The 16,393-nt window shown below is 42.9% G+C and overlaps 2 protein-coding genes across 2 annotated transcripts in view; one reads left to right on the top strand and one right to left on the bottom strand.

Moving 5' to 3' along the window:
* Window positions 1–16,393, bottom strand: part of plekhj1 (pleckstrin homology domain containing, family J member 1) — a 387,353-nt gene that overhangs the window by 113,029 nt on the left and 257,931 nt on the right. The gene's annotated exons all lie outside the window — the stretch shown is intronic.
* LOC308094041 (potassium/sodium hyperpolarization-activated cyclic nucleotide-gated channel 2-like) overlaps window positions 1–16,393 on the top strand; it is a gene marked incomplete at its 3' end in the record, with an annotated part of 95,459 nt that overhangs the window by 5,017 nt on the left and 74,049 nt on the right. Inside the window, exon 2 of the mRNA XM_080440484.1 lies at window positions 355–778. Coding sequence (XP_080296610.1) covers window positions 355–778 — 424 coding nt within the window. The remainder of the gene's footprint in view (window positions 1–354; window positions 779–16,393) is intronic.

Consider the following 16,393-nt stretch of genomic DNA (forward strand, 5'->3'; position numbering starts at 1 on the left):
ATGTAACTTAAAGTAATATTATTAATTTTTTCCAGTAACTAGTAAAGTAACTAATTACTTTTTAAACAAGTAATATGTAATAAGTAATTTATTACTATGTTTTAGTAATTTTTCCAACACAGTGTTGGAAAGTAATGTTTTAGTAACTTTTCCAACACAGTGTTGGAAAGTAACTATAAAGTAATATGTAACTTAAAGTAATATATTACTTTTTTCCAGTAACTAGTAAAGTAACTTATTACTTTTGGCAGGGAGTAATAAGTAAAGTAACTATATTACTTTTTAAACAAGTAATATGTAATAAGTAATATATTACTATGTTTTAGTAACTTTTCCAACACTGCCCCTCGCTAGGTTCTACTGGGATTTCACGATGCTGCTGTTCATGCTGTGCAACCTGATCATCATCCCGGTGGGCATCACCTTCTTCAAGGACGAGACCACCACGCCCTGGATCATCTTCAACGTGATCTCCGACACCTTCTTCCTCATGGACCTGGTGCTCAACTTCCGCACGGGCATCATCATCGAGGACAACTCCGACATCATCCTGGACCCGCACACCATCAAGATGAAGTACCTGAAGACGTGGTTCATCGTGGACTTTGTCTCCTCCATCCCCGTGGATTATATCTTCCTCATCCTGGAGCGGGGCATCGACTCGGAGGTGTACAAGACCGCCCGGGCGCTGCGGATCGTCCGCTTCACCAAGATCCTGAGTCTGCTGAGGCTGCTGAGGCTTTCCAGAATGATACGCTACATCCATCAGTGGGAAGAGGTGAGAAACGTTTTCTTTTGTTGTTTTAACTACCTTTTTATTGCAGTTTCACACAGATCGTTCCATGGTAAATGGTGCATTTATATAGCGCCTTTATCCAAAACGCTTTACATAGATCGTGCATTACATTCACCCATTCACACACACATTCATACACCGATGGCGGAGGAAACCACGCAAGGCACCAACCTGCTCATCGGGAGTTTAGGTTGGATTAGGGGGTTCAGCGTCTTGCTCAAGGACACTTCGACACTAACTCTGGGGGAGCCCGGGATTGAACTGGGAACCTCGCGGTTCCCATCCGGCCGCTCTACCGGCCACTCTACCCTTGAGCCACTGCCGCCCCGGGACAGCATATCCACACATTATAGCACAAATGTCCTTTCCCATCAAAAACTAAAAACACAAAAAGGACTGTGAAATACATAAGAAATAATGACAAATGAACCGGCATTGAATTAAATTCCAAGATATACAATAAGTGTCTGTACACATTTCTTTCTGTCCATTTTCAACTGAAGATGAGCAGTTAAATGTTCCATCCTGTGCACCTGCTGCAGACAGTCTTTGTGTCCATTGAGCTGCAGGGTGGGTGCGTGAGGCTTCCTCCAGTTCATTTGTTATCATTTTACGAGCAATCATCAAAAGTATGTGTATTATTATTTCATACAGAGGGGGGATGGTCCTCCTGCTAGGCCTTGGGCCTGTCGCACCTTCAACGTTGCCCCATGGTGGACTATGCATGGCAGGGGCGTCCTCTTCCCTGAGCAAGGCCTAAAACCTGACCGCATACCGAAAAATACGCTTTGCTGCAGGGCAGTGTTGATTTTGTCGACTAAAAACTACCTTTTTTTCACTGACGAAAAACAAAATAAAAACTGAACCTGCTTGTAGATCGGCTATTTTCAGCATACAACTAAGTGTAAAATCAGCCTAAATGAACTGTAGATTTAGTCGACTAAAAATCTTATGAAATTTAGTCGACTAAAACTAGACTAAAACTAAAACATTTCATATTACTAAAATATGACTCAAACTAAATGGAATTTTATTCAAAAGACTGAAACTTAATACAAATTTGCTGTCAAAATCAACACGGCTGCAGGGTCTTCAGCTGGGGACCAACGTTCCCGGATGTTTCGCCCCTTATCCAGAACATCTCCTGGTGGAGGGGGGGGCAGTGAACAGGGACGTCTCCCTGACACCCCCTACAGCTCGACTTATTTTGATGTCCCCCCCCCCCCCAACCTTGTCTCATCTTCTCAGCCAGAGACAGTGGCTTGCTTTCTCTGCTTCCTCTGAGAGCTCTGTAAAATATATATACCTCTGATTTCCATTACAAAGAAATGTCATCGGGTATTAGGGCTGTCAAACGAATATTCAATATTCGAATATTATTAGAATATTGGGAAAATATGTATATTCGAATATGAAAATTAATATTCGAATATAAAAAAAAAAAAAAAAAATATATATATATATATATATATATATATATACATTTTTTTTTAATGTTTATTTGACAGGGAAAATTCAAAAAACAATGTATCAAGTTAATAAAACAAACAAAATATGTTTTATTGGATCCGAGCACTCGTCGATATATTGTTTTTTTGTACTGTTTCTGTCAAAAAAAGAAATAGATTTATTTTTTTGAAAAACATTTTTTATATATTTTTTTATAATAATAATAGTAATAATAATAATATTATTCGAATATATTAGAATATTTGCCAATTTTTAAGACCAATATTCGAATATCATTTCTGAGGAAAGTTGACAGCCCTATCGGGTATCACATCAAGCTAAAAATGGGTTCGGGCTCAAACGGTAAATCTATTCCCAAAATGTTATTTATTCTTTCTTTACCCCTTGCCAAAAGGATTATTATCTTAGGACAGTCCCAAAATATATATGTGTGTGTTCCCCCGAATCATTCCACAGCCCCTCCAACAATTCATTGCTGTTGGAGAGGTGAGAATCCTAACCACTTATTAAACAAACCCTCTACTTGGTTTGGGGCTCTAGACTGGTGACCTTTTCTGTTTTCACTCTACACCAGGGGCCAGTTGCACCACCTCACACTAAGTTCAAACTTAGCCTAGTTAGCCATTTAGCCGGGAAAGTATCTGTGTCATTTTTAGATTTCTTTGGCTATTCAAAAATAGCAGATATACAAGCTCATAGCGCGGCACTCATGAGCTTGTATATCTGCTATTTTTGAATAGCCAAAGAAATCTAAAATGACACAGATACTTTCCCGGATTGACTGGCCCTCATTTATCAACGCGGTGCAGCCCAAATAATGGGCGTACGGCGAGATCACCGCACCTTTCGGCATTTATCAATATATCCTGACTTGGGCTTCATCCTACCATACGCTGAGATCTCACGTCTGGTCGAGACCAGTTGTTGACGTTGGCTGCGCCCGTTTATTCCATTCTAGACCTGCGGAGCAGCATTGTCTGACTGTCTGACAGGCATCTGGACACATAAATAATCCACTCCTAAATGTATATCTACACACTAATAATTAATCCCTGTGAAAATATAACATTTTATAAAGTAATTTAAACAAACTGCTTTAACAGTCATTCAGTTGCATTGGCTATTTTAAAATAGCAGATCTGCAAGCTCAAAAACGGGTCGCATCGCGACGTGTTGTGAGCTTGTAGATCTGCTATTTTCAAAATATACGAGCGCTTTTGCGTCGGGACTCGGGAGTCCCGCGGTCGGGACTGCCGACGATCTTTTCATGGACAGTGAGGTGTACAAACTTACAGTAGCTTGTGGAGTATGTTATGGAGTTATGTCATAGAGAGTTTTGAAGACAACCTGGCTGGGTTAAGGATATAAACCCGACGCTCCAATCTCTTATTAACGTGGCGGAATCACTGCCGCGGAATGACTGCCGCCCGTCCGAGTCTCACGGGGAATATCCTACATGACTGCTTGTGCACTGCTCGGTATGGGTTAAATAAATTAATATACAAACGTATTCCATTCATGGCGATGTGATTGGTATCATGATATGTCATTCATGTAGGCTACAAGCCTAAGTGACAAAGATTGTACCGCTACGGATTACATGAAAGACACAGTTGGGCGTGTGTGTGTGTGTGTGTGTGAGTGAGAGAGAGAGAGAGAGAGAGAGAGAGAGAGAGAGAGAGAGAGGTGAGGCGTGTGCGTGTGCGTGTGTGTGTGACTTGACAGGCAGCGAGGCGAGGCGATCGGGGGAAACTCTTTCTTATTGGCTTTTGATGTCTTTGGTCGTATTCTGATTCTTCTTCATGTCGTAAAATCGGGGCGTTTTGAGAATATTTAAGGGCGTGTTATTTAAATGACGCTCGTTTTCAGACGTGAGATTTATCAAAGCTCCGACCTGATGTACGCCAGGATTGGCTGTGTAGGATCCGTTGATAAATGTGACTTTGACGTTGGTGTACGCCGAATATATGGAAAAATATAAGCCGGTTTATACGCTGCGTTGATAAATGAGGGCCAATGTGTTTAAGCTATAACTAGGCTAAGTTTGAACTTGAGTGTGAGGTGGTGCAACTGGCCCCAGGGGTCTTCAACGTTTTCAGCCCAAGGACCCCCTAGTTGAGAGACAGATGAAGCAGGGACCCCCCTCTATATTGTATAAAATATAGTTTCAGATTTACTTGGTCTGCTCTTTTTTCCTAGCCTGGTAAACCCTCCCTCCGGAAATCTCATTTCTATTTGATTCCAGGAGTGAGTCTGGCCTGATAGCCCATTGTGGGGGTTTCTAGTGGAATTACCAGCTAACCGAGCCTATCAGCGTCGTCGCACATCGTTCTGTGATTGACAGCGACAGTTGGCCAATCAGGTGGCGAGTTCGAGTGAGCCCAAAACACGAACGGCAGCCATCTTTTTCTTGTCCGCTATATTCTCCGCTATTTTTTTACTTCAAAAAGCTCTCTAACTTCTATTTTGAGGCACGGAATTTACTTATAAGATATCGTTTGGATAGAGTTTACTTGTTTAACTTCATATATGTGGTCAATTAATCATGACAAAGCCTATTTAAAAATAAAAATTTAGAGAACCGGTAGGGGTGGGCAGTGACACCCATGTATCCGAATAAGGCAACCCATTTTGGGCATGGCAGTCTCAAAAGTCCCGTTGCGTCACATTAGACTGGTGAACTGCTGATTGGCTGAAGGGGAAAAATTATCATTGGCTGAAGGGGTTGTCAGTCAACTCCCAACTCCAGCCCGCAGCCAATATTGCAGAATGGGCGATCAGGCCAGACTCACTCCTGGAATCAAATAGAAATGAGATTTCCGGAGGGAGGGTTTACCAGGCTACTTTTTTTCCCCTCTACACCTATACCTCTTTGCCAAAAAATAGCAGATCTACAAGCTCACAACACCTCGCAGCGCGAGGCGTTGTGAGCTTGTAGATCTGCTATTTTTTGGCTAAAGTTCTCTTCAGAATAGGGATGCTAGGGTTTAAGGGTTTTAACGAAAATAATAATATATCACACACAGATTTGGCGGACCCCCTGTAGTAACTCTGAGGACCCCTTATGGGGTCCCGGACCCACTGTTGAAGACCCCTGCTCTACACTAGATATCCTAGCTGAAAATAGCTGAATCTACAAGCCAACAATGCGTCCGCAACACGACACATTGTGCGCTTGTAGATCGGCTATTTCCCGCGAAAGTTTTCCCCAGAATATGGATGCTGGGGTTCAAGTGTTCACCGTTACTTTTGTGACCCTCTGTTCGCTGATAGTGAAACCCCCCCCCCCAACTAAAGTGTGCCCCGTAGTGAGACACCCAAACATAATATTTGAAAGAGAACCCCAAAGGGCTTGATAATCAGGGTTGCCAGATCTGCTTAATGCTTATTATAATTTCCCCGCAAGATTTTATTTGAAAATAGCCGATCTACAAGCTCACAACGCGTCGCATGAGCTTGTAGATCTGCTATTTTCAAATAGCTGGTGTATATGTTAAAGTGCTCTTGTGACCCATTGTCGCTTCTTTTGGGCCGGTTTTCCTAGACCGGGTTGCTTGTTTCTCTCACAGAATCTGGCAACAAATAGCAGATCTACAAGCTCATAGTGCGGCACTCGGTGCCGCGCTATGAGCTTGCATATCTGCTTGCATATCTTGCATATCTGCTATTTTTGAATAGCTAAAGAATTCTAAAATGACACAGATGCGTTCCAGGTCTCAATGGGTTAAATATATTTGTTTTCCTTCTTGCATAACTGCATAACTAACTTCTTGTAACTTCTTTACTCGCCCGTTTTACAGTTGTCGTTCACACCCGTTCAAGACGTGACGGAGGAGTTTGGTTCCAAAACCTCAAGCACATAATTATACGCTAAATTACAGAGGATTAATCCAATAACCAAAGCCTTTAAGTCACACTGTGTGTGAAGTCTTTTCACTATTGATTGTTGCCCTTCGGATAAGCACACACCCACACACACAAACACGCAGGCACGCACGCATGTGCACGCACACACGCACGCGCACGCACATACACACACACACACACACACACACACACACACACACACGCACATGCACACTGCATGCACACACATACGCACACACACGCACGCACGCGCACGCACAGTTTACTCACAGAAAATCTGCTCACACACAAACACAATATCCACCTCATACACAATCTGCTCATACACAAAATATGCGCACAAGCATGCAGGCAAAAACCACAAACCGATACAATAACAGACTCACAAATACACACAAATACACACAAATACACACAAATACACACGTGACGTGAGCGATGATGAATAAGATCTGGCTGATTTTAACCCAAGACCTGAGGCCGATTCTACAAAATATGGTTCTCAGACCTTTTTCATGTCAAGGACCCCCAAAATTATATGTATTTGGCCGTGGACCTCCATCTCAAAATATGTTGTTCCAGGGACCCCCCCCCCCCCCCCCCCAGAAGCAAATATTGTAGTTAAAAATGTTCGCTTTGAAAAATATATTCAAAAGATTTGCACAAATTGTCACGATTTTTCAAAAATAGCAGATCTACAAGCTCGTAGCGCGGCACTCGCGCTACGAGCTTGTATATCTGCTATTTTTGAATAGCCCAAAGAAACCTAAAAATGACACCGATACGTTGCCGTGGTCTTAATGGCTTAAAGTACCTTCTAGCAGTGAAACTTTCTACGTGATGCTGCAGGTACATTTAAAAAAAAGGAGAGGAACTCCTTGGCTGGAGGATTTGTGACGCAAGGTCACACATCCTCCTCCTCCTCCTCCTCCTCCTCTTCCTCCTCCTCCCGGGAGGGAGAGGCTGATGCTGGCAGATGACCAAAGACATCCATCTGGTCCATGCGGCACGGGGGGGGGGGGTGGGGGGGGGGTCCGGGATTCTAGCGCTTCTCACCTGGCCTCCCGGTGTGAGAGGAGGAGAGAGGAGAGCCGTTGTTGTAGTGTTGTTGTTGTTGGTGAGGATGTGTTTGAAGAAGCTCTTTAGCATATAGTCTGCATCCTAATTACTGTGGCTGTCTGTCATGTCTCTCTCCTCGTGGTCTCTCCTCATCTGACCTGACGCTCCTCCAGGCGGCATAGGGAGGTCTTGATAAGCGCTCCTTATTACCCGGACAAAACATTAGGTTAATCAATTAAGACGCCGGAGGAGGCAGCATGCAGCCAGGTGGGGCGGAGGCAGGGCCGGATTACCCATAGGCCGTTGGGGGCGAGTGCCCTGGGGCACCAGCCAATGGGGACACCCAAAAAAAAAAAAATCTTTTTTTTTTTTGAATAAGAATTAAATAACATAACCTTAACATAACCCTAACCCTAAAACCGAAATAAAGTAACCAAAAACCGAAAAGAAACTAACAAAATCCGCCAATTTTTCGCGCGAGTGCACGATTTCGGCGCCCGCGCGCTTTGCGCTTTGTGCGCGGGCGCGCGGGGGGCACCTCAACTTGAGGTCGCCCTGGGGCACCACATAGTGCTAATCCGGCCCTGGGCGGAGGTGGAGGTGGGAGATGATAATGGCTGTACACCAGGAGGGCCCGCTGGCTAGGATTACATATATTGGGTTTATTGTACGTCTTAAAACAGTAAAGAGTTTAACCAATAGAGTACAGAAGTCCTGACGTTACTCGTTCATCCCCTGGTTCGTAAAGTAATTTCTCTATGGAGAATAACATTGTGTCACCGTAGAATCGTCTCATATAAGAATTGTGGTCCAAAAATAAACAAACCGTCTCAGCGATATTGTCAGAGAGGTGGCTCTGTATCGTTTATGATAGTCAGTCACTGATATTTGATACTGTCTGTTTCGGGCGAAAATTTAACTAATTCGGCGGAAGTAACATTAGCGTTTTCTCACTGTCAGTTGATGCTTCATATCCATAAGAGTCAAACCGCCGGGATCATTAGTTTATTTTTGGAACAGAGTTCTTATTTGACACGATATTAAAGACGTCTATGGATGTCATTTTAGATTTTAACGACTTTTTAAAGATATTTTTGGGGGCTTTTTCTGCCTTTATTGATAGGAAAGTAGGCTGACAGGTAATGGGGGAGAGAGAGATGGGGGGTTGACACACAGCAAAGGTCGTCATGATCGGGAGTCGAACCCGTGACACACTGTCAAGCTGGATTACCAGACAGTATATGTGGTATATGAGCCTGGACCGCTAGGCCAGCGGGCGCCCCCCTAGTTTTAAATCACTTTAACCATTATTTTATACTTTGGCTATACAACAATAGCAGATATACAAGCTCATAGCGTGGCACCGAGCGCTGCGCTATGAGCTTGTAGATCTGTTTTTCATATTTTTTTAAGAACTTTAACATTTGTGCAAATCTTTGAATATATATTTTTATAGCGAACATTTGTAACTCAAATCCTTGCTTCTGGGCAGTCCCTGGAACAAAATATTTTACAAATGTTCACTTTGCACACAAATGTTCACGATTTTTCAAAAATAGCAGATCTACAAGCTCATAGCGCGGCACTCGGTGCCGCGCTATGAGCTTGTATATCTGCTATTTTTGAATAGCCCAAAGAAATCTTAAAATGACACAGATGCGTTTCTGGATTGAATGAGTTAAGCATGCTGGGCTCTTTCTGGCGGCGGTGCGTTTGCCAGCCGTTTGAAGGACCCTGGACTGTTTATTCTTTCCCCTCTCTGGACGTTGCTCCCAGTGCTCCCTACGAGGAGGAGGAGGAGGAGGAGGAGGAGGAGGAGGAGGAGGAGGAGGAGGAGCACCACTGTGTCAGCCAGGTCCTCGCTGCCGTTCTCCTCCCTTGCCCTCACATCAAGGCAGAGCGGTGCGGCACGGCAGGCAAAAAAAAAGGATCTGACGGTGTGATGAGATCACTCGACTTTTTGTCCCTCTCATGCCAGCCACTGGCTGGCTGGGCCATGCAGGCAGCCTTGGCATTTTGCAATGGTGGTGGTGGTGGTGGTGGTGGTGGGGCTCGGGCGGGCGGGTTGGCGGCTCACTTGACCTTTGGATAATTGGATTTCTTGGAGACGTGATGCGACAAACACACAGAATGGTGCATGATGGGAGAAGGGATACTTGGCATGCACGGATGAGTGTGCCGGAGAGAGATGTGGCTGGAGAGTTAAAGAGACACTGGCATACATAGGCACATGCCAGTGTCAGTCCCCAGTCAGCCCGTTTACGTAATCAGTTATTAGTGTGTGTATACTATGTGTGGGTTGGAAAGGATATATGTAGTCTATGATAGTACAACCCGTTCTCACTGCCAAGGCGTTACATTTTGCCGCTCTGTCAGTAGCCCTGAAACGCCAAGTTTTGACTCAACGGGACGACATGGCGACGTGGCAAAACTATGCCTAAACCTGACCCTAACCTCACAAAAATATACCTATACCTAAACCTAACCCTAACGTCACAAAAACTGTGCGGAGAGAGAGAGAAAAAAAACAAAAGTCTCACCCACGGTGGCATTCGATAACGGTAGGTTGCGGTTATCATCTAAGCAATGCTAGCAGGTAAGCCACAGAGGCAACTGATCCATTTCCTGATTCGAGTAGTATTTGAAGCTCCAATACGTGCGTTTTAGTTGTTGTAGTCCTATAGTGACGCATTAGGGAGCGAAAATCACAGTGCGGCAATAACTGACGCCTATGTGTGAGAATGTGTTGGATAGTACAGTTGGTTCTCAACCTTTCTTGAATCAAGGGTCCACTTGAACATCTTGAAAGTGTTCGCGGCACACCCGTCACGACCACTTAACACGGCAGCCGTATGGCCGTCCGGACATTTTGGGTGGGCCGCGTGCATTTTCAGAGCATACTTATTTTAGTGATCAATCAATGGACTGTGTTTCGGCTTGGATCAGTGGAACTACTGTAGTATAGTATTAGTGTGTGTGTGTGTGTGTGTGTGTGTGTGTGTGTGTGTGTGTGTGTGTGTGTGTGTGTGTGTGTGTGTGTGTGTGTGTGTGTGTGTGTGTGTGTGTGTGTGTGTGATTGAATACTTTATTAGTCAGAAATGTAAGCAGGTGGTACAGTAAAACATTAAGGCTAAAAGGATAACACAAAAAAAAATCCTGGGGACTTGTTTCCATTGTGGTATCAACAACATGGTATACAAAATTAACACAATAATACTTTTCATCAACAAATACAAACACTATATACAAACAGGAACATTACATTTTACCTCCCCTTGAGCTCACCTGATAGATGTTTGAAAGAAACCCGGTGTTACACATCCTTAAATGGATGGGGACAGGGCATTCCACACTTGTGGTGGCAGAGCAGTAGAATGAGAAGTTTCTCCTATGTTTGGTCTAAATTTGGGTTGGTACCAGATCATGGTCGCTCCCTCTGGTGTTGTGGCTGTGGGTCTCACTCACTTTGGAAGTAGTTTGACAGGTATGAGGGCACTGAGGGCACTGTCTCTTTGACTATCTTAACCCTTTAAGACCTGAGGCGATTCTTTAAAAAAAATCTAAATCCTAACAGTTAAAAAAAAAAAAAAAAAAAAAATTGACTGTTGATTTTGACAGCAAAGTTTGATTTTGTTTTAGTCATAGTATTTTGAATAAAATTCCATTTAGTTTTAGTCATATTTTAGAAATGTCTTATAATGTCTTTATTGTCTTATCTTGAAATGTTTGTTTTAGTCTAGTTTTAGTCAACTAAATATCATAAGTTTATAGTCGACTAAATTTACAGTTGATTTAGTCGACTAAAATGTATTTTGGCGGTGCCTTGATGGCGTCTTAATGGCTGATTTTACACTTAATTGGTTGCATGCTGAAGATAGCAGATCTAGTAGATCTGCTATGTTCAGAGCACCGAGCACCGAGCACAACCAAACATGAAATGACTTGTCTTTTAGTTCTACTGGATCTCTTCTCCACTCGTCCCTCACTAACATTTTATTTCGTTTTTATTTAGTTTTCGTCAGTGAAAAAAGGTAGTCGACGAACATTTTTCGTCATAGTTTTAGTCGACGAAATCGACACTGATTAAATACCAATCCCAGTGATATTTGCTTAACTCCAGGGCTGCTGTCCGTGGTGCTGAACTGCCCTTGCAGAATGCACCGCTGCACAAACACTGTGCTGAGACACACTGGCGTGTCGTGAGACAAAGTCCAGGTGTGCCTCGGGACTTTATGACAAAGCTGGTTGTCACGACCGTGCATTATTATCGCAATGCAGCTACCGGGGGTATGCAAAACGTTATGAAATGTCTTTTCATTCACCATGTCTGAGTCATTACTTTCTGCACACTAATTTTTCCCAGTAGAGAGGCAAATGATGTACCTTAAAAGAAACATTATAAACACTTTGAACCTGGTGTCCCTACTTTGAGCATGTCAATTCAGGTGACATATTTGAATTGAAATGACTATTTTTATAAAATGTTTTGTTGTTGAAAATAGCAGATCTACAATCGCACTCCACGGTGTGATGAGATGCGTTGTGAGCTTGTAGCTTGGCTGTAGCTTTTTGTGCAGATTTGTCAAAGGATGAAACAGGTCTTGAGTTGTTAAACTTTTTTATATGGCATTAGTTTAAAGTGTGATAATAAGTTTAACACATGCTCTTTTGCATGGATATGAATACAGGTGTTTGAAAAGGGTAGTACACGCACATCCGTGGCCCAGGTGCAAGAAAAAACAAAAGTATCATAAAAAATAATAGAGTCTGCACACATGGTGATGCTGAAAAAGCTCCGCTGTGTATTTATTGCATTCATGTATATGTTCTGATGAAGGTCTGGATAGGCCGAAACGTTGACAAACGCAATAAATACACAGCGGAGCTTTTCCAGCATCACCAGTGTGCAGACTCTTATTATTTTTTAATGCATACAGGTGTGCCTTGAGATGTTGACTTTGCCCTTTGGCGTGCCTTGGGCACAAAGACATTTGAAATCCACTGTGCTAGAAGCCACTATAGCCAGCCACTAACTTCAGTTCGACTGCCCATGGTGCTGAACTGAAACTGTCTGTGGTGGAAAAAGTACTCAAATTCTTTACTTACAGTAAGTAAAAGTACCAATACTGCAATATAGAAATACTCTGTTACAAGTAAAAGTCCAGAATTCAAAATTTACTTGAGTAAAATTACAAAAGTATTGGCATCAAGATGAACTTAAAGTACCAAAAGTAAAAGTACTAAATATTTGAAAATAGCAGATCTACAAGCTCACAACTCGTCGCATCGCGACGCGTTGTGAGCTTGCAGATCGGCTATTTTCAAATAGCCTAGGTATAAAATAGTACTGCTAAAGTGGTTAATGTATGTTTTATAATAATTTATATCTGCAAAGTAGCTAGTAACTAAAGTTTTCAAATAATTGTAGTGGAGTAAAAGTACAATATTTGTCTCTGAGATGTAGTGGAGTAGAAGTAAAAGTGTTGGAAATTGGAAATACTCAAGTAAAGTCACAATTGTACTTAAGTACAGTACTTAAGTAGTTACTTTTACACCACTGATCATTCTTAGTGAGGTGTTCTCTGCCTTTGTTGGATAGTACAGTTGAGTGCTGACCTGCAGCTGTCCATGGTTCTGAGCTGCACCTGCAGGCTGCACTGCACTATTGCTACAGTGATGATGAAACCTCACTTTAAATGACTTACTGCAGTGGTTCTCAAACTTTTTCATGTCAAGGCCCCCTGAAATTTACACTTATTAGCCCACGGACCCCCATTTGAAAATATATGCCAGGGACCCCCATAAGAGAAGATTTTCTACGGCTCTAGCAGTGATTCTCAACCATTTTAATTTCAAGAACCCCCCAGTTTGACATGCATTAGGCTACGGACCCCCATTTAATGGCATTTCTATCTCTGGGACCCTAATTTGTATAGTAAAATTAGTGTTATTGTAACTCTGAGAGTGTACAAATGGAACCAAATGGACCCGTTAGTGTCCATTTGGTTCCATTTGTACACTCTCAGAGTTACAGACCCACAAGGGTCCATTTGGTTTCCCACTATCCATCATTTAGCTTGGGACCCCCTGGAACTCCCTCAAGGATCCCTGGGGGTCCCCGGACCCCACTTTGACTTACTGTATGTATGCTCTATACTTGACCTGAGTTGGCACTGCACTTGATGCGTTATTCTTTGCCCGAAAATATCAGATCTACAAGCTCACCACACCTCACATAACGATCGTAGATCTGCTATTTTTGGAGAAGCTTCCCCCCCAGAATAGGGATGTGAGGGTTCAAGTGGTTAAAAGCTTGAGTATGACTACTCTACAGATATGGCCGACAGAGCTACGGTCTTTTGTCAGTTCAATAGTTGATATGAACTAAGAGAAATACATGTTTAAGCGCTGTTTGTAAAGACCAGGCTTTGAAATCACATTCCTCATGGAATTGTAGGCAATCACATAATCATCAGAAAGTGTCGCTCCTTTTCCCAGAGGCTGCCCGGCCGGCAGGTTGTAACTGGTTCATCTCAAAGACATCCTTTCATACTAGTGCCTTATTTTAGACTATTATTACAGGGAGAAAGGACTGGTCTGCGGTATAGCCTGACCCATATGTCGGTTTGGCTGATACATGTGCAATTATTAGATTTTTTTGACAACATCGGTATCTGCAATTATAATAATAATTTGGTTCCCACTCCTTGGGGTGTTTTTTTTGTCACTGTATGTTTGCACATACCTGAAATGTGTCCTCTGCATTTACCCATCCTATGATCACTATAGGAGCAGTGAGCAGCCATTCTACGGTGCTCTGGGAGCAATTAGGTGTTAAGAGTCTAGCTCAGGGACGCTTCAACACATTCGCTGGCCTGGAATCATACCTGGGACAACCAGGGCCTCTGGCTCCCCAGGAGGGCTCACTAACCACTCAGCTATACGGCTGATGTGTCTCGAAATCATCGCTTTGCGAGCTTTCAGATCGGCTATTTTCCTGCTATTTTCCCACAATAACAAGAAAACAGAAAAGACACTAGCGTAGAGCCCTGAGGGACTAAGAGGTTGAGAGCGGCTGGATTGTGGAGCTGAAGCATGAAGCGTCAAACTCTGGACACAATGACCGCCGTGCCGACCCGAGTGCAGTGAGAGGGTGATGATTGATCTGGGTGAGCAACGTGTCTGTTGTGTGACTGAACGTGATTGATGAGTGAGAGGACACAGGCCAGCCTGTCACTTGTTAAGGATCTTGACCCTCTCCTGTCCATCACCGTGGCGGTGTGTGCACATATCGTTGGTGTCAGGCAGAAACCTCTTATCTCCATATTCTTTGTGTTTTTTTCCCCTCCCGTAAATTAACGCCCTACTTGATCATACTACAGCGTCACACAAAAGCATCTAAAGTAGCAGATCTACAATAACCTGACTCTGTCAAATGGAAGAAGCTTGCGACACACATTTTGTTTCACAGCCTACTTCCATCTGAGATTCCTGAAGCAGAATCGATGACAGACGGCATTTTCATTTTTTCAAGCTACTTGGCAGGTGATTGGATGATCCCGCCCCTAGCAGCCGCTGATTGGTTCTAACACGCAGCGGACCGGGCAGCTTTACTCCCTTAGCGATCCCAGACCTCCTTCCTGAAATCAAATGCAAATGAGATTTCCGGAGGGAGGGGGGTTTGCCAGGCTAGATCTACAAGCGAAGCGACGTGTTTTGAAAAGTAACAGTTTTGGACAGTTTTCCACCCGACAGAGACAATATGTTTCTCTGTGTGACCGCCTGTGTGTGTGTGTGTGGGTGTGTGTGTGTCTGTGTGTCTGTGTGTGTCTGTGTGTCTGTGTGTCTGTCTGTCTGTCTGTCTGTGTATTTGCGCCTCATCAGCGCCTGCTCTTGCCTCGGGGTTGCGTGCGTGCTTTGCGCGCGTCACTAGACTTTGTGTGTGTTTGCGTATATTTGTGGTTGTTTAAGTCCTGATTGATGTGTCTCTGTGACACAATGTCTCATCTGTCCCTGTTGTGTGTGATCTGACTGATGGGGACATGTCCTCCCCACGTCTCATTAATCATCGGTACCATCCAACAAAAAGACGTCTAGTTTGAGGTGCTATACGTTTCCAACTCTGAATCTTGACATAACCACTCCTACATAACTCTCTTATTCTGAAATAACCACTCCTACATAACACTCTTATTCTGAAATAACCACTCCTACATAACGCTCTTATTCTGAAATAACCACTCCTACATAATGCTCTTATTCTGAAATGACCACTCCTACATAACACTCTTATTCTGAAATGACCACTCCTACATAACGCTCTTATTCTGAAATGACCACTCCTACATAACGCTCTTATTCTGAAATAACCACTCCTACCTAACCCTCTTATTCTGACACATAATCACTCCTACATAAGCCTCTTATTCTTCATAAACTGAGCTGATTTGCAACTGCACTTGGACTGAATTTTAATTCCATCTACTAATGTTCCCCCCACAATATGGAGGCTGGGGTTCAAGTGGTTAAGTGATGTGATTTGAACTCTTAAGGGACCATACTGTCATCAATACATGCCAGTGTGTATTCACAGCTTTGGCTTTTGGCTCTAAGAGACAATTCTTGGATTAATGCCTTTATTTTGTAGCTAGATTTCTTTTTTATGTATGTTAACATTTTCTTCATAGTCATGAAATACGACCAAAATTGCCTGAATAATTGAGTCTTAACTTAAGACCTGGAGGCGTGGCCAATGCTGTTTGACTATTTTGAATGGCACACACATAGCTTTTGATTTTGTCAATAGAGACCTCCTTGCCTACAGATTGATTAAAACGGGTGTAGATGGAAAGTTTTATCAGGCAATTAGCTGACTTTATAGTGCACCACAAGCCTGTGTAAAGGTAAATGATGCTTGTACCAATTGGTTTCCCACTCCATCAGGGGTGAAACAGGGGGATGCTTTGTCGCTGTATGTATATTAATGATTTAGCCAATCAAATCAAGTCAAATGTGGAAGTGGACATGTCAGCATTTTATTGTATGCGGATGACATTATCTTAATAGCAGAGACATCATTTGACTTACAAAAAATGCTGACAAAAAAATTTAAAGGTAGGGTAAGTGATATTTTTTGGTTAAAACAAAAAGTATTTTGTTAAAAGGTTAAAATACTATAATCTGATAGTAATCATTGCTATG

The sequence above is a fragment of the Gymnoscopelus braueri genome (assembly GCF_963280865.1).
Source record: "Gymnoscopelus braueri genome assembly, chromosome: 10".
In the NCBI taxonomy this organism is placed as follows: domain Eukaryota; kingdom Metazoa; phylum Chordata; class Actinopteri; order Myctophiformes; family Myctophidae; genus Gymnoscopelus; species Gymnoscopelus braueri.